General features: G+C 37.8%; 1 protein-coding gene across 1 annotated transcript in view; it reads left to right on the plus strand.

The window, feature by feature from the left end:
• The window catches only part of ADARB2 (adenosine deaminase RNA specific B2 (inactive)), a 479733-nt gene extending 460238 nt beyond the window's left edge, over positions 1-19495 (plus strand). The window contains exons 10-11 of the mRNA XM_051962361.1: positions 12035-12213; positions 14645-19495. Coding sequence (XP_051818321.1) covers positions 12035-12213; positions 14645-14821 — 356 coding nt within the window. The 3' untranslated portion in view covers positions 14822-19495. The remainder of the gene's footprint in view (positions 1-12034; positions 12214-14644) is intronic.
• The last annotated feature ends 296 nt before the right edge of the window (positions 19496-19791 follow it).

Here is a 19791-nt window from a genome sequence, read left to right on the forward strand (position 1 = left end):
AGAATTATATTCAAAGTTGAGATAGGAATCAATCAAACCTCATCACTGCTTGCTAATTACATGGAATAGGAAAAATGTTCGGGAGACAAAAAAGGCCAAAAAAAAAAAATCCATCTTATTTGAAAGGGAGGGAAGAGCCAAAGAAATAGTGAAAGAGAGAAAAAAAGAAAATTAGAGAAAAAGGAGCGAGACAAAAACAAAATGTATTAAGAACTTATGTGCCAGGCACTGTGCTCCAGCACTGGAAGTACAAATATAAACAAGCAAGACAGTCCTTGCTCTTATAAAACTTACATTCTAATGTTCTTAACATTCTTACATTCTAACATATAAAGGATAGATGGAAGTGGGGACATATAATCAACTCTACCGCTTCCCCAGTGAAGCCCTGACTCATTCCTAAAATCATGCCGGACTCTGAGGGGCTAGTTTTAGCAAGACTCCTGCCCAAATCCAGGCCTTCAGCACACCATCTCTACCCCAGTCCATACCATCAACCACCCAACTCAATACATCACCAATCAGATTCGAATCTATCTTTCCAGACTAGATTCCCATTGCTTTGCCTCAGGCACTTTATCTTCTAGCCAAACTTTACTTACTGCTTCCTATATTAAAAAGAATAGTTGTCATTGGCTTAGTGTCAACATAGCAGGTAGTTTCTAGTGGAATACTAGAGTACACATACTCCTGGGATCCATCTTTGGGCTTGTGCAATTAAAGATTTTTTAATCTATATCTTAGATTAGGGCTTCTTAAGCTTATTCTACTCATGGCTCCTTTTCATCAGAGAAATTTTTACACGATCCTTGTATAGAGTTATACAAAATAGATATACAAATCAAACATTTACAGCAATAAATTATAATTCCACGACTACCACATTCAGTTATGAGATCCCAGGTGGAGTCACAATATTATATTGTGAGATGCAGCATCCAAAAAGCTAATGGAATCTTGGATTTAGAATTAAGAGGGGCAGAGCTTCCAGAAACATGGGAATGATAATCTCACTATACTCTGCCCTTGTCACATATCATCTGGAATATCATATTTAGTTCTAAATTCGTGATATCAGAGTTTGGTTTATTTTTAAGAAAAGAAGTCTGAGATTATGGAGGGAGATAGATATGTTCAACTATTTGAAGGGCTATTGCATAGAAAGGAATTGAATTTGTTCTATTTGGCTTCATATAGTAGAGCCAGAAGCACTAGGAATGTCAAAAAGGCCAATTTAAACTTGATGTCAGGTAAAAACTTGCTAACAAGAAGAGCTATCTAAAAGTAGACTTGGAAAAGAAAATGGCCAACCACTTTGCCAAGAAAACCCCAATGTGATCACAAAAAGTTAGATACAACTAAAAATGACTGAATGACAAAAAGTAAACTAACTTCTGGAAGTGGTGGATTCCCACTCCCTAGATGCCTCCAATCAGAAGCTGAGTACATTCTCACATGTATGAATCAGACTGGATTATGACTGATGTTCCTTTCAACTCTCAAATTCCATGATTCTATAGATGTTCTTTTTCCCACTACTTAACCTTTGACTTGTCCTCCAAACCTGGGATGCCCTCTCTCCTCATCTCTGACTCTTCAACACCCAGTTCAAAATTCTTGTAATTTCCTCCCACACTCTCATCAAGCACAACCTTTTACAGGAATTCTTTCTTTAGCTCCCTACCATTAGTCCCCCCCAAAAAAATGCTTTCCAATCACTTTATATATAACATAAATAGTATTCATTCATGTTTATACCTATTGTCTCTGATAAAATTTGTTATTTGAGGGAATATGTTTTGTTTTTATTTTAGGTACTCAAGTTTCAAGTACAGTCCCTGACAAATAGTTAGACATTGAATAAATCATTGCTGAATTCTATAATTCATGTCTAATTCTGTCTTCTGAGAAAATCAACCATTCAATAATGTCTTTAGTGTACTGACAGACTCTAATGCTAAAATACTTATCACCATCTCTTTTATATACCAAAGAATCCTATATCCTATTCCAAAATAAGGCCTTTTGATTAAGCTCATGTTGAAAGACTTTTATTTTGCACATTATAGAATCCTAGAAACAAGGAGATGGAAAAAAAGATTCCAGAGATCACAGGCTCAGTCCTCCTGTGACCTCCTCTAGGCGTCTCAAATGTCACTTTAAATTGTCCGTAGCTTTATGCATCTTATATTTTGAACTCTGGTATAATGAGAAACAACTAATTTCCATCAACTTTTAAAAACAATTCTCTCCTGCCAAAGCCCTTCTGCTCCATATCTTTTGAAATTATGATGAGCCACATGGGAGCCGAGAATCATGTTACTAACAGGCTGGAAAATGAAAAATGCATTTCTCTCCTGCTACTACTTACCGAACAATCCTGCAAGCTTGTGCATTGTTGGGATGTGGAGGGTAAAGAGACAGAGTCATTTATCATTTTGTACAAGATCCCTTTTCCTGGAACTAAGAAAATCTTCAACACATCAGCGTTGGACTGCACTCTTATTAGATGCTCATGCACCTAGCATCAGTAATTCTGCTACCATCATTGATGTGAGTTTTATAAAAATTCACAGCCTCAATATTGATAGCAGGTATAATAAAGGCACACTTATCCTAGTGGTATACATGTCTCTTCCCTCAAAAACCCTATATTCCTTTCTAAATAGATTAGAAGCACTTGCTTTAGTCCACTAGCATTTATTAAGTACCTACTATATTCCAAACAGTGTTAAGAACTTGGGATACAAGGAAAGACAACAACAATAATAATAGTCCTGTTCTAAGAGTACTGGCTATAGGGTTAGGAAATCTGGATTCAAATGCTGTCAGATCTTTACTAGATGGGGATAATGTTTATCAGTCAAGAAGTATTTATATAGTTCCCAATGTGTGCCAGGCACTATGCTGGGCACATTAAATACAAAGGCAAAAAAAAAGGAAAGAAAGGAAGGGAAAAAGGAAAGGCCAATAGACTTAGGCTCTGTATGTAGAGAGAGAATTATGGAGACTGAATGAAGATTAAAGCATAATGGGGAGGGGGAGGAAGGAAGCAAAGAAGGAAAGGAAAGGCAGAAGGAGGGAAAGAGGGAAGGAAAGGCGGAAGGAGGGAAAGAGGGGAGGAAAGGCAGAAGGAGAGAAAGAGGAAAGGAAAGGCAGAAGGAGGGAAGAAAGGAAAGGTTGAAGGAAGGAAAGGTAGAAAGGTAGAAAGAAGGAAATGTGGAAGGGAGAAGGGAGGGAGGGAAGAGGAGGGATGAAGGGAAGGAAGAAGGGAGGAAAAAGTGGGAAAAATCCCTGCTCTGACTGCACTTACATTCTATCTGGGTTGAGAATGCATATAGCTAAGTAGATATAAAATAGACATACCAAAAAGTATGCGTCTGTGTCTGTATGTGGAAGGAGAGACAGAGATGAGGGAGGGAGGGACAAACTGGCTCTGAAGGAAATCAGGAAAGGGTTAGGCCCTTCCTGGGCCTTTTGTAAGGTGGAAATGAGAAAAAAAAATACATTTCAGGCATGAGAGAATAGACATTCCCATATGTGAAGAACAGAGAGAAGTCTAGTCTGGCTTAATCATGGAGGAGTGTGGGCAAGAGACCAATGTATAACATGGCTCAACATCTAAATTGGATCCAGGATTTTAAAGGCAGGGCAGCTAGGTGGTTCAGTGGATATAATGCAAGGATCAATCTGGTCTCAGACACTTGTTAACTATATGACCCTGGGCAAGTCACTTAATCCTGTGTGTGTCATTTCTCATTTGTAAAATGAACTAAGAAATGGCAAATCACTCCAGTATCTTGGCCTATGAAACCCCAGATGGATTCACAAAGAGACATGGCTGAAAAAACCTGAACAACAACAAAAATTTTAATGGCAAAAGGGCACTATGGGATTAAAAAAGGCACTTAAATGGTCAGCTCTGCCAATAAGGAAAATCACTTTGGCAGCTGAGGCCTTTATCAGAACCTTTGACTGTAAAAATGTTTTCCCAGTTTATTGTTTCCCTTCTAATCTCGTCTGCATTAGTTTTGTTTGTATAAAAACTTTTTAACAATATAATCAAATTTTTCTGTTTTGTGATCAATAATGATCTCTAGTTCTTCTTTGGTCACAAATTCTTTCCTCCTCCACAGATCTGAGAGGTAAACTATCTTATGTTCTTCTAATTTATTTATAATCTCATTCTTTATGTCTAGATCATAAACCCATTTTGACCTTAACTTGGTATACAGTGTTAAGTATGGGTCAATGCCTAGTTGTTGTCATACTAGTTTCCAATTTTCCCAGCAGTTTTTGTCAAATAGTGAATTCTTATCCCAAAAGCTGGGGTTTTTGGGTTTGTCAAAGACTAGATTGGAGTAGAGAAAGACAAATCAAGTAGATTTTAAAAAGAGGCCATATCCAGGTTTTTGGAAACAATCATAGTTAAGTGTCACACAGCTAGTAATTGTCTGGTCAGAATTTGAACTTGGGTCTTCCTGATTCAAGGACTGGTACTCTATTCATCCAGCTGTCCCAGAAGGAGGGGAGGATAATTTCTTGACTAAGATAGCTATCAATATCATTTTCATGCCTGGGAACATACTAGTTTATCCATCAGCAGATAATGATGCAGGTTGTTTCACTGTGTGTAGTCTGCATATTCCTGAAACAAGGACAGAGATAGTGTCTAGACTAGTGATTTCATTGTTAGAATGAACTCCCAGAGGAGGAAACTCCCTCTACAAATGCAAATTGTCACTCTCAGTAATTTATCATCTCAGAATGTTGAGCAGAGCAAAGCTTTTTAAACTATGGATCATGACCCTTAGGGGAAACTGAATGTGGAAAGTCTCAAAAAAAAAAAATTGGCAATAGTAAAAGGTTTCTGAATTCAATGACCAAAAATTAATTCAAAAATCAAATGCATAAGGAGCCCAAGGGTTTCTGGCAGCACATGCCCATGTTGCATTGCACAACTTCAGGACAGCCTTAATTCTAAGCACACAACATGTGAATATTGTGTATGACGAACACTGCCAGAAACACCTTGGCTCACATTCAGAATGGGATCATGCAAAAATTTCTCCATCAAAAAAGAGGTAACAAATGGAAGAGGTTTAAGGAGCCCTGCCCTAAAGAGCAGTGGGAGAGGAAACAATTTCTCCTTAAGTCACATATCTTATAACTGTTAGAAGGATTTGAATCCAGGGTTTTGTAACTTCAAAACCAGCTCACTGTCCTCTACAACACACTGTCTCTCAGCATGAAATGTGTCATGTAAATTGAATTTTGGTGAATTGGATTATACTTTAAATATACAAAGAAAGCTCATAAGTTAATAGAAACTTACAGTGAATCTTTTATAGCAAACCAGTTAGCAACAGAAATGATCATTACCAAGTGATTTATTTCTTTTTGTAATTGTATTTTTATAGACTGGGGTTTTTTTCTACATATAAAACAATATAACAGCCATTTATTATGTATTCTTTGAGTGGAACAAGGTTATTTTAAAGAAAGCTATATTCTTGTTTATTTGTCTACTCCCATCAGCCAATATTTTAAAGCGTAGCTATCCAACAATGAATGTTTTTCATGTGTGATCTGTGGGATTCATCTCCATATTTTAATGTCTCATTTTGTCAAATCATAGAATTTTAAAGTTAGAAAAGACCTGTAATTCCACCCTCCATCTCACTGGTTCTTTGACTCCTCAATATGTCTAGGCAGGTTGACTTCCTTGAATTTTACCAATTTGGAATTGTCTTCTTCCTGGTTCCAGGCTATGGTGAAAATGGTACAGAGCTGCTTTGCCTAGACAGAACAGGGTCACCCTGAGGGAACTTTGCCCCTGGAGTGTCTATATGAGAGTAGCTGACACATCCGCGCAGCATTTCACATGCTTTCATGTTTCATTTAAAACCTCACAGTGGAGTAGACAAAGCAATGGTGTTAGCAATTTGGCCAAGATCATGGAACAACTTGGCATCTGAGGAAGAAAAAGGCCAAGTCTTCATATCCTGATTCAAAGTCTTTTTCTGCCACGATGAAACCTGATTAACAAGCTAAAGTCTATAGAGAAATGCCACAGTACTGAGACCCCAATTAAATATTTTATAATTCTATTTCATATATGAAATAATTACTTGTAGAGCACTACTTGGAAATTAACACATACATAAATTTGTTGATTTATTTTTAGCCTTATGTGTTTGTTCATATAGCAAGCTTTTAATAAATAAATATATAGATGTTTCTCTATAAATGAATTAAAAAGCATTTATTAAGTGCCTACTGTAAACAGGTACTGTCCTAAGCATTTTACAAATAGTATATTATTACATTTGATCCTGACAATAATCCTGAAGAATAGTAGCTATCATTATTCTCATTTTACAATGCAGGAAACTGAGATTAAGTCACTTGCCTAGGGTCACATAGTCAATAATATTTAATGTGAGAGAAAAACTCAGGTTTTCTAAAATCCAGGTCCCATACTCTATGCACTTTTCTATCTCACTGCTGAGTTTTAACAATTTTCTCCAACTTTCTCCAACTTTTCTCCAACTTTCTCCAACTTTTCTCCAACAGCACATGAATAAGAACAGAAACAGCAGAAGGCTGGAGTTTGGAAAAGCAAGATATTTTATAGAATAGATAAACTAGGGATTCAAGGGAACAGTATTGAGTAAAAAAATGATTCACTAGGGGATCAAGATAGGAAAGGGAAAAGATTTAGCCAATGCATAGGATTACCATCTGGGGAAAAAGTTAAGAGGTGAAAGATTATAGAACTCAGAAAAGACAAAGAACAAAGTTTAGACTTATAGACAGAGGGTAGGGTAGAAAGACAACAGACTGTGATCAAATAAGGGAATTTTAGAGTTCCTGAATATAGATATGAAACATTTGAGGGTGATGGCAAGATCAAAGGTATGACTGTGAGTAATTGCAGTGGTGTGGAGTCACAGGAAATGACTAAGTTGAAGAACTGAGAGGTTAAGGTATTTGAGGGACTATATCTATCTATATACATATATATACATACATATGTATGTGTGTGTATATATGTATGTGTATATATATATATATGTATACATATATATAAAAAAATATAAAAGCTGTGGAAGAGAGAATGATTATAAGCCTGCCATTGAGCTCATTGAGAGAAGGAGAATATCCTAGAGGTCAGTAGATAATAGCCATAAGAATCTTGACTGAATAATAAATATGTATTGAAAGAGCCTCAAAGAAGAAGAAGCTACTGAATGATGGTGGTAAGGGAGAATCTAGAAGTGGTAATGATAATGGAGGCATACCATGGTGACAAGGGAGTCTGGAGTATGACTGAAGTTATACCCAGAGAAAGGTAGCCAAGGAAGTAATGTTACTAAGAAGAGAACTAGGTCTCAGAATGTACACAAAAATGGAGGAAGTAAGAATGGCAAAAGTTTAAGATGAAAGCCCATTATCTATGAAGCAGCCATTCCTGGGAGCATAGTGGAAGGGATGAGTCATTTTAAAGTGGGAGTCAGTGAAGGATGAGGAACAGGGTTGGAACAATGATGACTAAATGTTCAGAATCTTGGGTATTGGGTGGAATTATGTTACCCATTGAAGAATGTATTCAGGCAAGATTTTATCCATAGAGGATCATTGTTGGAAAGATTTCCCTCAGCATGTAAGGGGGGAAGGGAAAGAAATTGCAAGGAGACTACCCAGGAAACAGTAACATAGATCTTATGGAGCTGTACTTGACCAGACAAAATGTCATATATTTGATTCATATAAGTAATTCGCAATATGTGTGTATAGCCTTTAGCTACTGGTATCTCTAAGTAATAATGATAACTCACAAATCTGAAGCACTCGAAAATTTTCAAAGCATTTTCCTCAAAAACCAGTTGATGAGGTCAGTAATCCAAGTATTATCTTGATTTAACTTAATGAGGACAATGAGTTTTTGAGACTGTGAGTGGTTTACCCAAGGTCAGACAGATAGTCAGTATTGAGCCTCACGCCCATTCCAATATTCTGTTAAAGCACTCTAAAGAACAAAGTGTCATTCAAGCGAAGGAGGAAATCCTGGCACATTAGCCATCCTTTCTATGCCCTCTGAACTTGCCACCTTTCTCCCACTAACCTGCTTTTCTTTCATTGTCCTCCGTGCCATCCTTTCCGACGCCTCCTTCCCCCCTCCCTACCTTCTGTGATTCTGCAAGCATTGGGGGGGGGGGGGGCGGCGCGGGGGTAGAGGACCTGACAGTTCTAAAGAGAGAGGTGGCTATTTTTTGGAAAGAAACTCTTCTTCACTGGAGCAGCTGGATCCTTTCCCAGTGGCACAGAGAAAGAGTCATGATCCAGAACCACAGTGGTTTCATTCAGTAGTCCAGTAAAATAGTCCAAAAAAAGGAGGGCAAAAGGAAGAAGGGAAGGAGGGAGGGACAAAGGGATAGTTTGCAAGAACACTGAGAAGGACTGTATTTGACTCTGGAGAATTGAAGTTTTCTTTTTTTTTTCAGTCCAAAATGAGCAACCCAATTAAGGGGTCCCAGATGGCACAGCCAGGCTCTGTGAACCAGTGGTCTGGCCCAGCCCCTACAGGGGTAGGCAGAATGGGGGACAGTGAAGGAGGGAGGGCTGTTTCTCTTGGTCCCCACCTCGCCTGGCTGCAGTTCAGAGTCGATTCTCAGCATCCCTAGTCATCCCTGACCTCGGGGATTGGCTCCTCTTGACAAGGCAGCTCTTGCCCAGTAGAACAGTCAGCAGCTGCCAAGGTGCCAGATCGGCTTCCCTTCCTCAGCTTCGAGGGCTTAGTAGCTGCCACAGTAAATCAGTTCAAGAAAAAGAAAAGTAGTCCACAGAAATAATAGCAGCCTAGGTCTGTTTTCTCAGGACAGTGACCCCTGCAAGGGCATCCTTCAATTTCATAGGCAGACTCAGAAAAAAGGGACAAGCAGCATGTCTGGGCAGATGAAGATAAGCATAAATCCTACCCAAGAAGTCTCCAGGAGGGCAGTCTGATGTCGCAAAAGGCACAAATGCAGTCAGAAGGTCTGGAGTCAACTATTAGCACTATAATTGATGTGATATGTGACTGGACAAGTGAATTAACTTGGAGGCCAAACACATAGCTGAATGGAAAGAGCGCTGGATTTGTTTGGAATCAAAAGGTCTGGGTTCAAATGCTGATTTTGCAAATCTGAAACATATCACTTCCCTGCACTGGAAAATCATTTTTCTCACTTATCAAAAAAAAAAAAAAAAATGGTTGAGGAAAGACTTTTCTTTAAGGTATCCAAAGTTCCATAATATTTTCTATGACATTGTAAATGCCTTCTCCCCCATTTTGAAACTAGTTATCTACTGTAGCCCTGTAAAAATGAGAGGCTTTGAGAAAGGGGACAGAAATCTGACATAACACAATATGAAGGAAGAAGGCAAGGTGAAAGTATCAAGTTCCTGGTCATCTGGGAAATCACTCCTTACTGACTAAATGCTACCAGATAGTCTACTCTCCCACTTTTCTTACTACTTAAATCCTTTCCTCTGAAAGTTACAAAGGCTGTGCCCATGCTGACGTCCAGCTTAAAATTTTCCTTTAGACCAAGAACAACTCTCACCTAGTCTGAGATTGGTTATAGCAACCCCCCACAAGCATCATATGCAAGCATTGCAGACATACTAAGAATTAAGAATTAAGACTATGTGAGTCCAATTTGGGATTCCAGGCTAATTCAGAAGCCCCTACCTGCTGCTTAGGACTTGGAAAAATCACCAGCTGGTGGAAGCTGGCATATAAGAGGCAGGTATCAGTGCTTCTAAAGCTTAGTTCAACTCTACTTTTCAGTCATTGCACCAGAACCCACTTATTGGACTTGCCTTTCCAAAGCTTTCACCCCCTCATTCTACATGATTAATTTACTCATTGAAATCATTAACTAATTGCATGTGTGTTTGCCTTGTCATTCCAGATAAACTTTAAGTTTCTTGAGTACAAAAGCCATGTCTTTTGTTTTTTATATGCCCTTCCCAGCCCCTATTCTCAAAGTGCTTCACACAATAATAAGAACAAAAGAGGTTCTCAAGATATTTGCAGAAAGTGGTTGTGGTACTATGGAAGGAACACTCACTCTGGATTCAAAGAGCCTGGATTTAAGCCCATTCTTTATTACCTTGTGATCTTGAACAATTCAATTAATCTATCAGAGCCTGTTTCATCACATGTAAAATGAGTGGGTTGGATTGGACCACACTGAAAGGCCCCTCCAGTTCTAAATCCCTGAGCTAGTGTTGATGGATATAGCTTTTGTTCATGTTTTTTGCACACAGCTTCCTAAAATTGTTTTCAAGTTTCTTTAGCATGAGGCTGTCCTTGCATTATTAGTCATAACGAGAATCAATCTTTTAAAAAATAATGTTGATTAAAAAGCTCATCTTTTCATGCAAATTAGCCCTTGTATGCTAGAAAGTTTGGCCTTTAGATCTCAAGATCTGGAAAGGCTCCAAGACCCAATGACAGTCTATGTTCCCTTTGTAAGGACTGATCTAGCTGAGCTCAGAAAACTTGTCACTAACATGGAAAAGCAAATTATAAATACAAATATATAAATTGTAAAAAGGGATGGAAGCTATATTTATAGAGAGAATATATATGAACAAAATTAATAAGCATTTATTAAATTCTACATGTCAAACACATTATAACTCCTTGGTGTGTACTACTACTTTATATAACATTGTTATGTTAGTTATATAATACAATTCTGTATTTATATACAATTATATTAATTACAGGCATAATATATAAATATAACAAATGGTGACTTAAAATAATTACATGAATATATTGCATAAATATTAATTTTGATAAACAGTATGGTAAAATTAATATGGCTATATTCTAAATATGCTCTAATAAGCATAATTTTAATAAATCCTAGTACATATTGATACTTTCTTGAGTTGCTATCAATATCTTCTTGATGTTCTCCAGGATAAAATACAAACTCCTCATTTTGGCATTTAAAGTATTACATAGTCTGACTCCAATCTACTCTCCTAGATTTATTTTACATTCTCTTCTTCCAAGTACTCTTTGTTCTAGTCAAACTGCTGTACTCAATATTCCCTAAACTCAGTATTCCATCTCCCACCCTCATAACTCTGGACAAGCTGAGACCCATTCCTGGAATGCATCTCCTCTCTAACTCTGAAAACCCCTACTTTGCTTCAAGCATGTGCCATCCCCTCTAGGAAGCCTTTCCTGAATCCCCTTAATTTTTAGTTTTTGTATTCTCCTCTAATTAGGATCATAAACTAATGGATTTACCCAATACCCAACCTTCCACTACCACCCCCTAACTTGAATTTAAATTTCCTTGTATGTCTGGACTTTTCTTCATTCTATGTCATAGAACTCCCAGAGCATTGCATATAGTAGGGCCTCAATAAATATTTGTTGGATAAAAGATGGTTTTCTGTCTTAATTGGTAAAACAATGATCTAAACATGTAACAAGTTGTAAATATAAGGATTAAAGACTATATATTTTTTCAAGATTCTAGGGTCATAAGAACTGAATTAAATATAGAAGGCATTTAATTCAATTCCTTTGTTTTATAAATGCAGAAACACTCAGAGTGATTCATGGCATAATTACCAAAAGCAGAATTTGAATTCAGATCCTTTGTAACTAGATCAGGGGGTTTTCTATTGTACCATTGATGTTGTTCAGTCATTCAGTCACATCCAACTCTTTGTGACCTTATGGGCCATACTATCCAAGTGGGTTTTATGGTTTGCCATTTTCCTCTCCAGTGGATTAAGACAATTTCAGTGTCTTGTCCAGAATTTGAATCCAGATTGGAACTCAGGTTCTGATTCCAGATCCAATGGCTCTATCCCCTGAGCCTTCTATCTGCCCTGTTGGACCATACCACTCCCAATGTAACATGCCATTGCACATTTATTATTTTCTGCTTGTTATGCTCTTAGGAGGCTCTTTTAAAGCCAAGAAATGCTCTGATACCTTATTCTCTTTTGACAGGAGTGAGTAATGCTGAGCTGCGCCAGCCAGGAAAATCTCCCCAATTCAGCGTGAACTGGATTATGGGTAATGCAGACCTAGAGGTTATAAATGCTACCACAGGGAAGAGAAATTGTGGAAGTTCATCCCGGCTCTGCAAACACGTGCTCTCTGCCCGATGGGCAAAACTATATGGAAAGGTAAGTCCATGTGTTTGCTGGTGCCCTTAGACCCAATGTCATACTCCATAGGCTACTTCCAATAGTCCTACTTAGGAGACAGTGAGATCCACTGCTCTGTGATCAGTTCTGGTTTTCATTTCCTTTCTCACCAATGGTCTAAACCAATAAAAATCTCCATTCTTCCCCTATTTTAAAACTGTACATTTTGCCCTAGGAAGGGAATGCTCCATTTTAGAGCCTTAAGATTGTATAATTGGGCTTCCAAGCACACAAACAACCACAATTCCCCCATGAAACCCTCAAACTATATTTTTGTGGTTTATCTAATAACTAGACTGAATTGTCTGCCATACATAGTACCCAACACCAGGACAGCAGAAAACAATAGAACTGCTCTGGCATTCCTATGCTCAGAAGTCTAAGTGGAAGAAACACATCATCTTCCTCATCTAAGCACTGAATGTGAATGACAAAGGCAGAAAACCTTTGCCTTTTCCTTATGTCCCAGATCATATTTAATACTACAGCTCTCTCCTTTACAAAGCCCTTAAATCATATGTGCTAATGGCCAAGTCTCCTAGTTTTAAACTCACATAGATACAAGGGGTCATCAAACCATCCAAAAGGATCCCTGTGGGCCACATATTTACATGTTTTTAAGTAATATATCAACACATTAAAAGCAAGTAGGAACTAGGTTTTTTATGTGGTTTAGGCTGCACTCAGGACTGTTGTGGACCACAAGCAGCTTCCAGACCACACGTCTGACACTTTTGCCCTAGAACAACCAAGGTGACAGTCTATGATGAACTTGACATTAGATGCTACAAAACTGGTGAAGGGTGAGAGTAGTTTAGACACCTGATAACAGAAATTTCAAGGACTCCCCCTCTTCTGACCTACTGCTTGGGAACCTATGAAGAAAAAGAGAAAGAAAGAAATACTTCAAACTCAGGGGAAAATCAGATTCATTGGAGCCAGAATTCAGCATATGGTACCTTTAAAATCAAACTCTTTTTTATATCAACTATTTTTATAACAGTTTTTTTAATAACCTTTTTCTTGGTGATGTATCACTATTAGGATTATATAAAGATTATTTTTAAAGCAACATCAGAATATTCATAATCATTTTTTTAAATTAGGGACAAAAATGCATATTCCTTTGTTTGCTTATAAAATTATGTTACCTCTGATCTTTAAAGGGCTCATATGCCATCATAAGAAATGATATAAAGGACAAAGTATTAGTATTTTATTTAGCAAGCCTGAATCCCACTCCCAGCTCTGCCTCTAATGCTTCAATTCTGGGTCTTATTTTTCCTCAACTTTAAAATAAGAGAATGGAACTGAATCAGTGACCTCAAACCCAAGAATCCGTCATAGGACTACTTATAAAGTTCATTTAGTGTGGCAAAAAGTACTCCAGACTTCAAGATTATATGCAATCTGAATTTGAGATCAAAAGGCTACATAATTTTTATGTTCCTTTTTTTTAATCTCTAAAATCAAGACCTTTGGGTCTGTGTTAGATTTATCTGTTGGCAGGTTTCCTGTAAGTTAACAAGATTTGGGCTGTTTACAACCATTAACATATATAAGCTTTGAGGGTATTTGGGGATCGAGTTTTGGGGTTTTTTTCCCTTTCCTATAATGTCAAAGATGTACTGTTGGATCAACTAAGTTAAGACTTTGGTAGGTCATAGGGAGTCATTGATTTTGTCCTCTTACAAAACAAAAGATACTTTCTTCTCCTGCACATGCTTGGGGTGATATTGGACTGCGAACACGTGTCTTTGTCTCCAAAGATTGTTTCTGGCAGACACTTCGGTTTGACTTTCTAATGAGCATTTGCCCAGAACTAGCCCAGGGCCCTCCCCATTCCTTCATTTCCCTCCTCCTCCAACCTCCCAGCACTGGATGCTGGCATGAAGCCCTGCTGTTTGGATCCATGTCCTATGCTGATTTCATAGTGCTGGCCATTATACCTTGAAATTCAAAGGAGGAAAAGTCGTGTTTTGAATTGTTGAATTTCTTGATTTAAAGGAAGCTCTTATTTCACTTTTAAGGCTCTGTTTTAAAAAAATTCTTTCCATCTTTTCTTTTTTCCATCCATCCCTACCACATTCCCATCATCAAAAAACCTACCACCTTAGCAGAAAAGCCATTTGTTTTAGCCTTTCATCGCAATAACGTCTGCTTGAACAAAGGCTTCTTGAACAACTGGGCTTGCCAGAAAGGGTCCTGCCAGGCACAGCTCTCTTGTACAGTTATCTCTTTAATATTTTATAATGTTTCTGGTTTTTTTTAAGGGCAAACACCCAGGGATCCCTGTGAGTTTGCTACTTATGAAATTCATGGGAAAGATTACTCAGCTGTTCAGAGCCCCTCACCCCTAGCCTAGCTCCATTCTGTTGGCTTATTTGTTTCTCTGATTTCTGTTTTGCAGCTGAGCACACGGATCCCAAGCCATGGAGATGCGCCATCAGTGTACTGCGAAGCCAAACTGGTGGCCCAGACTTACCAGTCTGTTAAACAGCAGCTGTTTAAAGCATTTCAGAAAGCAGGTCTGGGCACCTGGGTGAGGAAACCCCCAGAGCAAGACCAATTTCTACTAACTGTATAAATCATTAGACTCCTTTGCTACTCAACCAGATTGAAACAAGTGGAGAAGGCCAGGGCAGGACAAGTGAGCTAAACAAAGGGATTGTGCTGATCAGTTTTCCCTTTTAGGTCCCAGAAAGACATACAAGCAAAGCGTACTGTATTTGAATGAGGCACAAAAATATGGCTTTGGAAACCATCGCTTCTCATTGCCAACACCCTGCTATGGTTGTGAATGCCCGGACTCCTGTCTGGCATACGTGAGTGCCACTGAGGGATGCCATGTTCCTCCATTTTTTCCCTTGGAGATGATTCTGGGTGTGATTCCTACCTAGGATTCTAGGGTAACAGGCACAGTTTAAAAAAAAAAAAGAACCTCCAATATCCGCACTCTTCCCCAAACTTTCCAAATAAGCCAAAAGTGGAGAAGAAATCCACTTTCTAGTGAGTGCCATCACTATAATGGTGGAGATACACAAGACCAAAAGCAAATTTTCCAATTATAGTACACAAGTCCTCCATGGACCCTCTTTCACAATATAATTTTAAGTGACTTATAAAGATAAATCTAGCATATAGCATCATCTCTATTTGGTCTGCTCAGATGCCTGAAATTCTATCTTTTGAAACTCACTGCATTAAGTTAAAGGTATCTTCATGAGGTTTGAAATAAAATAAAACTCCCCCCAAAAGGAGTAATACATTAATTTAATACCTATTAACAGCCTCATCATGATTAGTTTATCAAAAAACTAAGTTATCTTATAAAAGGCAGAGCTGGGACCCAAGATGAGCAAGTTTGAAGTATGAAGGAGGGTTCAGAAAAAACTGAGAGCTTGGGATATTGTCTTAAGGAACATAACTTCTTAAGGCATTTCAAAATAGAATAATTTGGTAGGGAGACTGGCAGGGACATGGGTCATTGAGTTATAGGCTCATGGGCTGCTGCTTATGTTACTGCTTACAAGATTTACTATATGGATAAAATGTCTCAGTTCTGCTATTAATTCAACCATGTGAGCTTGAGCTAGACATTTCTCTTCTCTTCATCTCAGTTGCCTGGAATCTATAAAAGGAAAAAAAACAAGTCATCTCTGAGATCATCAGATGATCTCTGAGATCCCTTCAGTCCAAGGGGCAGCACAAGGGCAGCAAAGGAAGGATGGACACTGAAAGGAGAGAGAGGGGAAGTCCTAAGATGTCATTTTCATAAGAATTGCGCATGCCACAATAATCTGCTGGATTGACTCTGGACTCCAATTCATTCAATCAACCACCATTTATACTAAGTGTGTCCTATATACCAAGACCAGTAATGGATGCTGAAAATGCAAAAGCAAAAGCAAAATGGTTTCTATTTTCAACATACATTCCTTGGGAGAAAACTTGTTCAACACAGAAGTGAATTTAAATGTATGCAAAGTAAAAACAAAGTAATAGGGATGGTGGATGGTACCAGGGGGGGTTAAGAGAAGCTTCAAGATAGGGGGAGTTGGAAAATGGGAAGTGTAATCAAAACTGGAGCTATATATGACAATGGTTGCCTCATGATACAGAACTGCCTCCAAACCAACAAGCAATCACCCTATTCCTGGATCCCAATGTTTTTCTGAGAGCTAGAAATCCAACCATAACCATTTGCTTAATGATCGTTTACTAAGCACCTAGTCTTTGCCAGGCAGTTTGGCATCAAGGGCTTACAAAGATGAATAAGACATGGTCTCTGCCCTCAGGGAGCTTGTAGTCTAGTAAGAAAGATAAATGTGTATGCAAATAACAATAATACACAATAAGATTTAGCAATGCAATAAAACAGATATAACATGCAAATGGAATTTGAATGAGATGATGATCTCTTCTGGATGGGAAGAATTTATGGAGAAGTTTTGATTTGAATTGTGTCTAAAGGTACTAATGTCCCATAGACTCAGGGCCACAGGATTAGAACATTGTATCCCACAGTCATAGACAATTGTCTACATTGCTGATGCTTATGACTCTATGTCTCCAAAGTCCTATACGTATCAATAACTCACCATGTGACCTTGAGAAAGTGACCATTTCTCTGAACCTCGTTTTTCTCATCTGTAAAATTTGTACTAATTGATCTCAGAGGTCTCTTCCGGGTCTAATAGTCCATGATTCTAAAAAGCTTAGAGACTTCTGATCAGAACACTAAGACAAGGTCTACATGGCACAAAAGGTTATGAAGGATTGATAATTAGATGGTGAATTCAGGTAGCTATCAATGATGATTTTTATTCTCTCTGGCCTTCATCCCATCCCCCAACATTTGCGGCTTTTAAAACAGAGCTGGTAGATCTGAGAATGAGAAAGCAAAATCAAATTTTGAATAATTCATCTCCCCATAATGAAATGGAAAATACAGTAGGGCAATAAAGTCAAACCGTCTGCATTATCCATTATCTTTGTCACCTGAATTCACCATTTAATTTCATATCTCTTTGTGCTAACTATGTCTTGCCAGTGACAATGAATCCAAGTTATATGTTTTCAGAGAACATAGGAAAAAAAAAAAAATCTTGGTTTCCAGGGCCGATGCATTCCTCCTTAGATCCTTATGACCTGTTGCTGAAGTCTCCATAGTACATTGACATCTTCCACCTAATAACATACACTGATTCCTTGTCACCAAGGAAAACATCCCTCTCATGCTTTTCCTTGCCAAGTCTAAACGTCACAAAGCTGGAGGGAACACTTACAAACCATTTCACTGTAGCTGAACACAATGACAAAATGGCACCCCTTATCTCAGCTTTGTCTACCCCCAGAACCATTCCTCGTGGCCAATGTATATTATCAAGTCTTTTAGATTTGGTTTTTCCTTTTTCCTCATAGAAAGAATTTTGAGATCTCAAACTTTTGTTTTCTTTTTGATTGTAGTGCTTCTCTTCAAATCTGTATATATACATATCTATGTCATGCTGCTACTGACTTGTGATGAGTGTCTTGTTGTTCCTCCAAAATGTGAAGCTAACTTACTTTTCAAACATGTAGCTCATGTTTTTTTTTTCCCATATAAATTACTTTTTATGAGGAAATGTTCTTATCAATAAAGTTAAATTCTTTTTTAAAAATATATACATATATATATATATAGCATTTACCATGTCTGGAGAGCCATATGAAGTAAAGACATAATATACTGATGCCCAGAATAGAATAGTTGCAGTATTTTGATGAGCTCCTATTTTTAGATTACAAATTTCAAGCTGTGTCTATAGTATTTGTTTTCTAAAAAAGAAAAAAAATTAAATTCATTTGAATTTTATTGTAATAAATAAATTAGATGTTTTAATTTAGGGTAAGAGAGATTCCTCTTGAAGAAATCTTGCCAATGACACATCCTATCTGAATTGCCCAAAATAAAAAAAAAAAACCACTTTCTAACCAAAATTAATGAATAATCAGGAAAAGTCCTTTGGGAGAGGGGCCAGGTAATAGAGCAATTGCTGTGTTAATCTCCTTTGGGTTCACTTTATGCATCTTTGGTAAGTGTCTACTGTTTTTCCAGTAGGATCCAGCGTCTACATCCCAGATTACTGCTCAGGATAATCCACTGGTCAATACATTTCTTCTGGGAATCCCTAAAACAGGAGCATGACCTTATAGGAAAAACCTATATTAGGAGCAGAAAAGGCTCCCCTAGGGGCCTCTGGGAAATTGTTAGCTTTCTACTACTACTACCACTGCTTGTATCTTTTCTCCTTTTCTCTCTTTATCCTTTTGGTCCATGATTCAACTTAATGGAAACAACACTGGATCTAAAGTCTGAAGATAGAAGTTTTATTCCCAGCTCTCCTAATTTACTAGATGTGTGACCTGAACCTTTCTGATGCTTAGTTTACTCATCTGTAAAATAGGACAATAAAAGTGTACTACCTACCTCACAGGGTTGTTGTGAGGATCAAACAAGATAATTTAAACTGTAAAGTACCATATCAATGTGCCCTTCCATTTCTTTATTCTCCTTCCCCTTTCTTTTCCCTCCTAATGAACTGTTCTATATTTTTTCCTTAGTCCCCCTAACAGGTATACCCACAAGTGTTTACTAATTCAGCACTAAATTCTGCCCTTGGTCCTGTGTACCTATCCAGCCAGAAAAGCTGGGATTAACTGGTTCTGACTGATCAGAAGACTTGTTTGCAATGAGACGTTACAAGGGAAGGTAGACTACAGACAGAAGATTGAGTATTCAAATAAAACATCTTAAGGCATCTCCTTATTTTAAAGTGTGGGGTTCTGAACAATCCTATCTAACAAAAAGACTTGATGATGACCCCATTCCCTTACCTCATCTCACCTAGACACTAGGTTTCTAACATTCTTTAGAATAAGCAGCCACCCCAAACCCAGGAAACCATACCCCAGCAGTTAACTGTAAGCATACAACATTTTTTGAAGCAAAAGGACCTTACCCAATAGTAATTCTTAAATGAAGGTATGTACATAAAAGCATGATTGAATGGCAATACTATACCAATGGGTGTACATTTGTAATATTTGTAAAAAACAAAAAAACAAAAAACAAAACCTAAAACAACAAAACCACAAAGAAACCTGAATTTACACATGTGAATTTGCTGCTAAGTTCTGTAAATTGCACTTCAGTGATACCTGATAAGTGAATGTTTCTGTTAAGTGAATAAAAATCCCAAGTAAAATTGTTCTTTCCTGGATTGTGAGGCCTTCTTCATCTTGGATGTGTTCTAGCAATTCTGAGCTCTTTAGTTTCAGGATTCACCAAGACTCTTCTAATTCTAAGGGAATGGCAGACAGGTAAGAGGCCCCCCTACGTCAAATCTCACTCCTGCCATTCACTAGCTGTCTTATTTGAGCCACATTGGCTCCTTTTCAGATTTCGTGTTTCCTCACCCTCAGAATGCTAAAGTTGGACTAAGTCACTTCCCAAGTCCATAATATTTCTGTTATCCATGATACCATGACCTATATCTACAAAAAGCACCCATA

Source organism: Antechinus flavipes, chromosome 5 (assembly GCF_016432865.1).
Source record: "Antechinus flavipes isolate AdamAnt ecotype Samford, QLD, Australia chromosome 5, AdamAnt_v2, whole genome shotgun sequence".
In the NCBI taxonomy this organism is placed as follows: domain Eukaryota; kingdom Metazoa; phylum Chordata; class Mammalia; order Dasyuromorphia; family Dasyuridae; genus Antechinus; species Antechinus flavipes.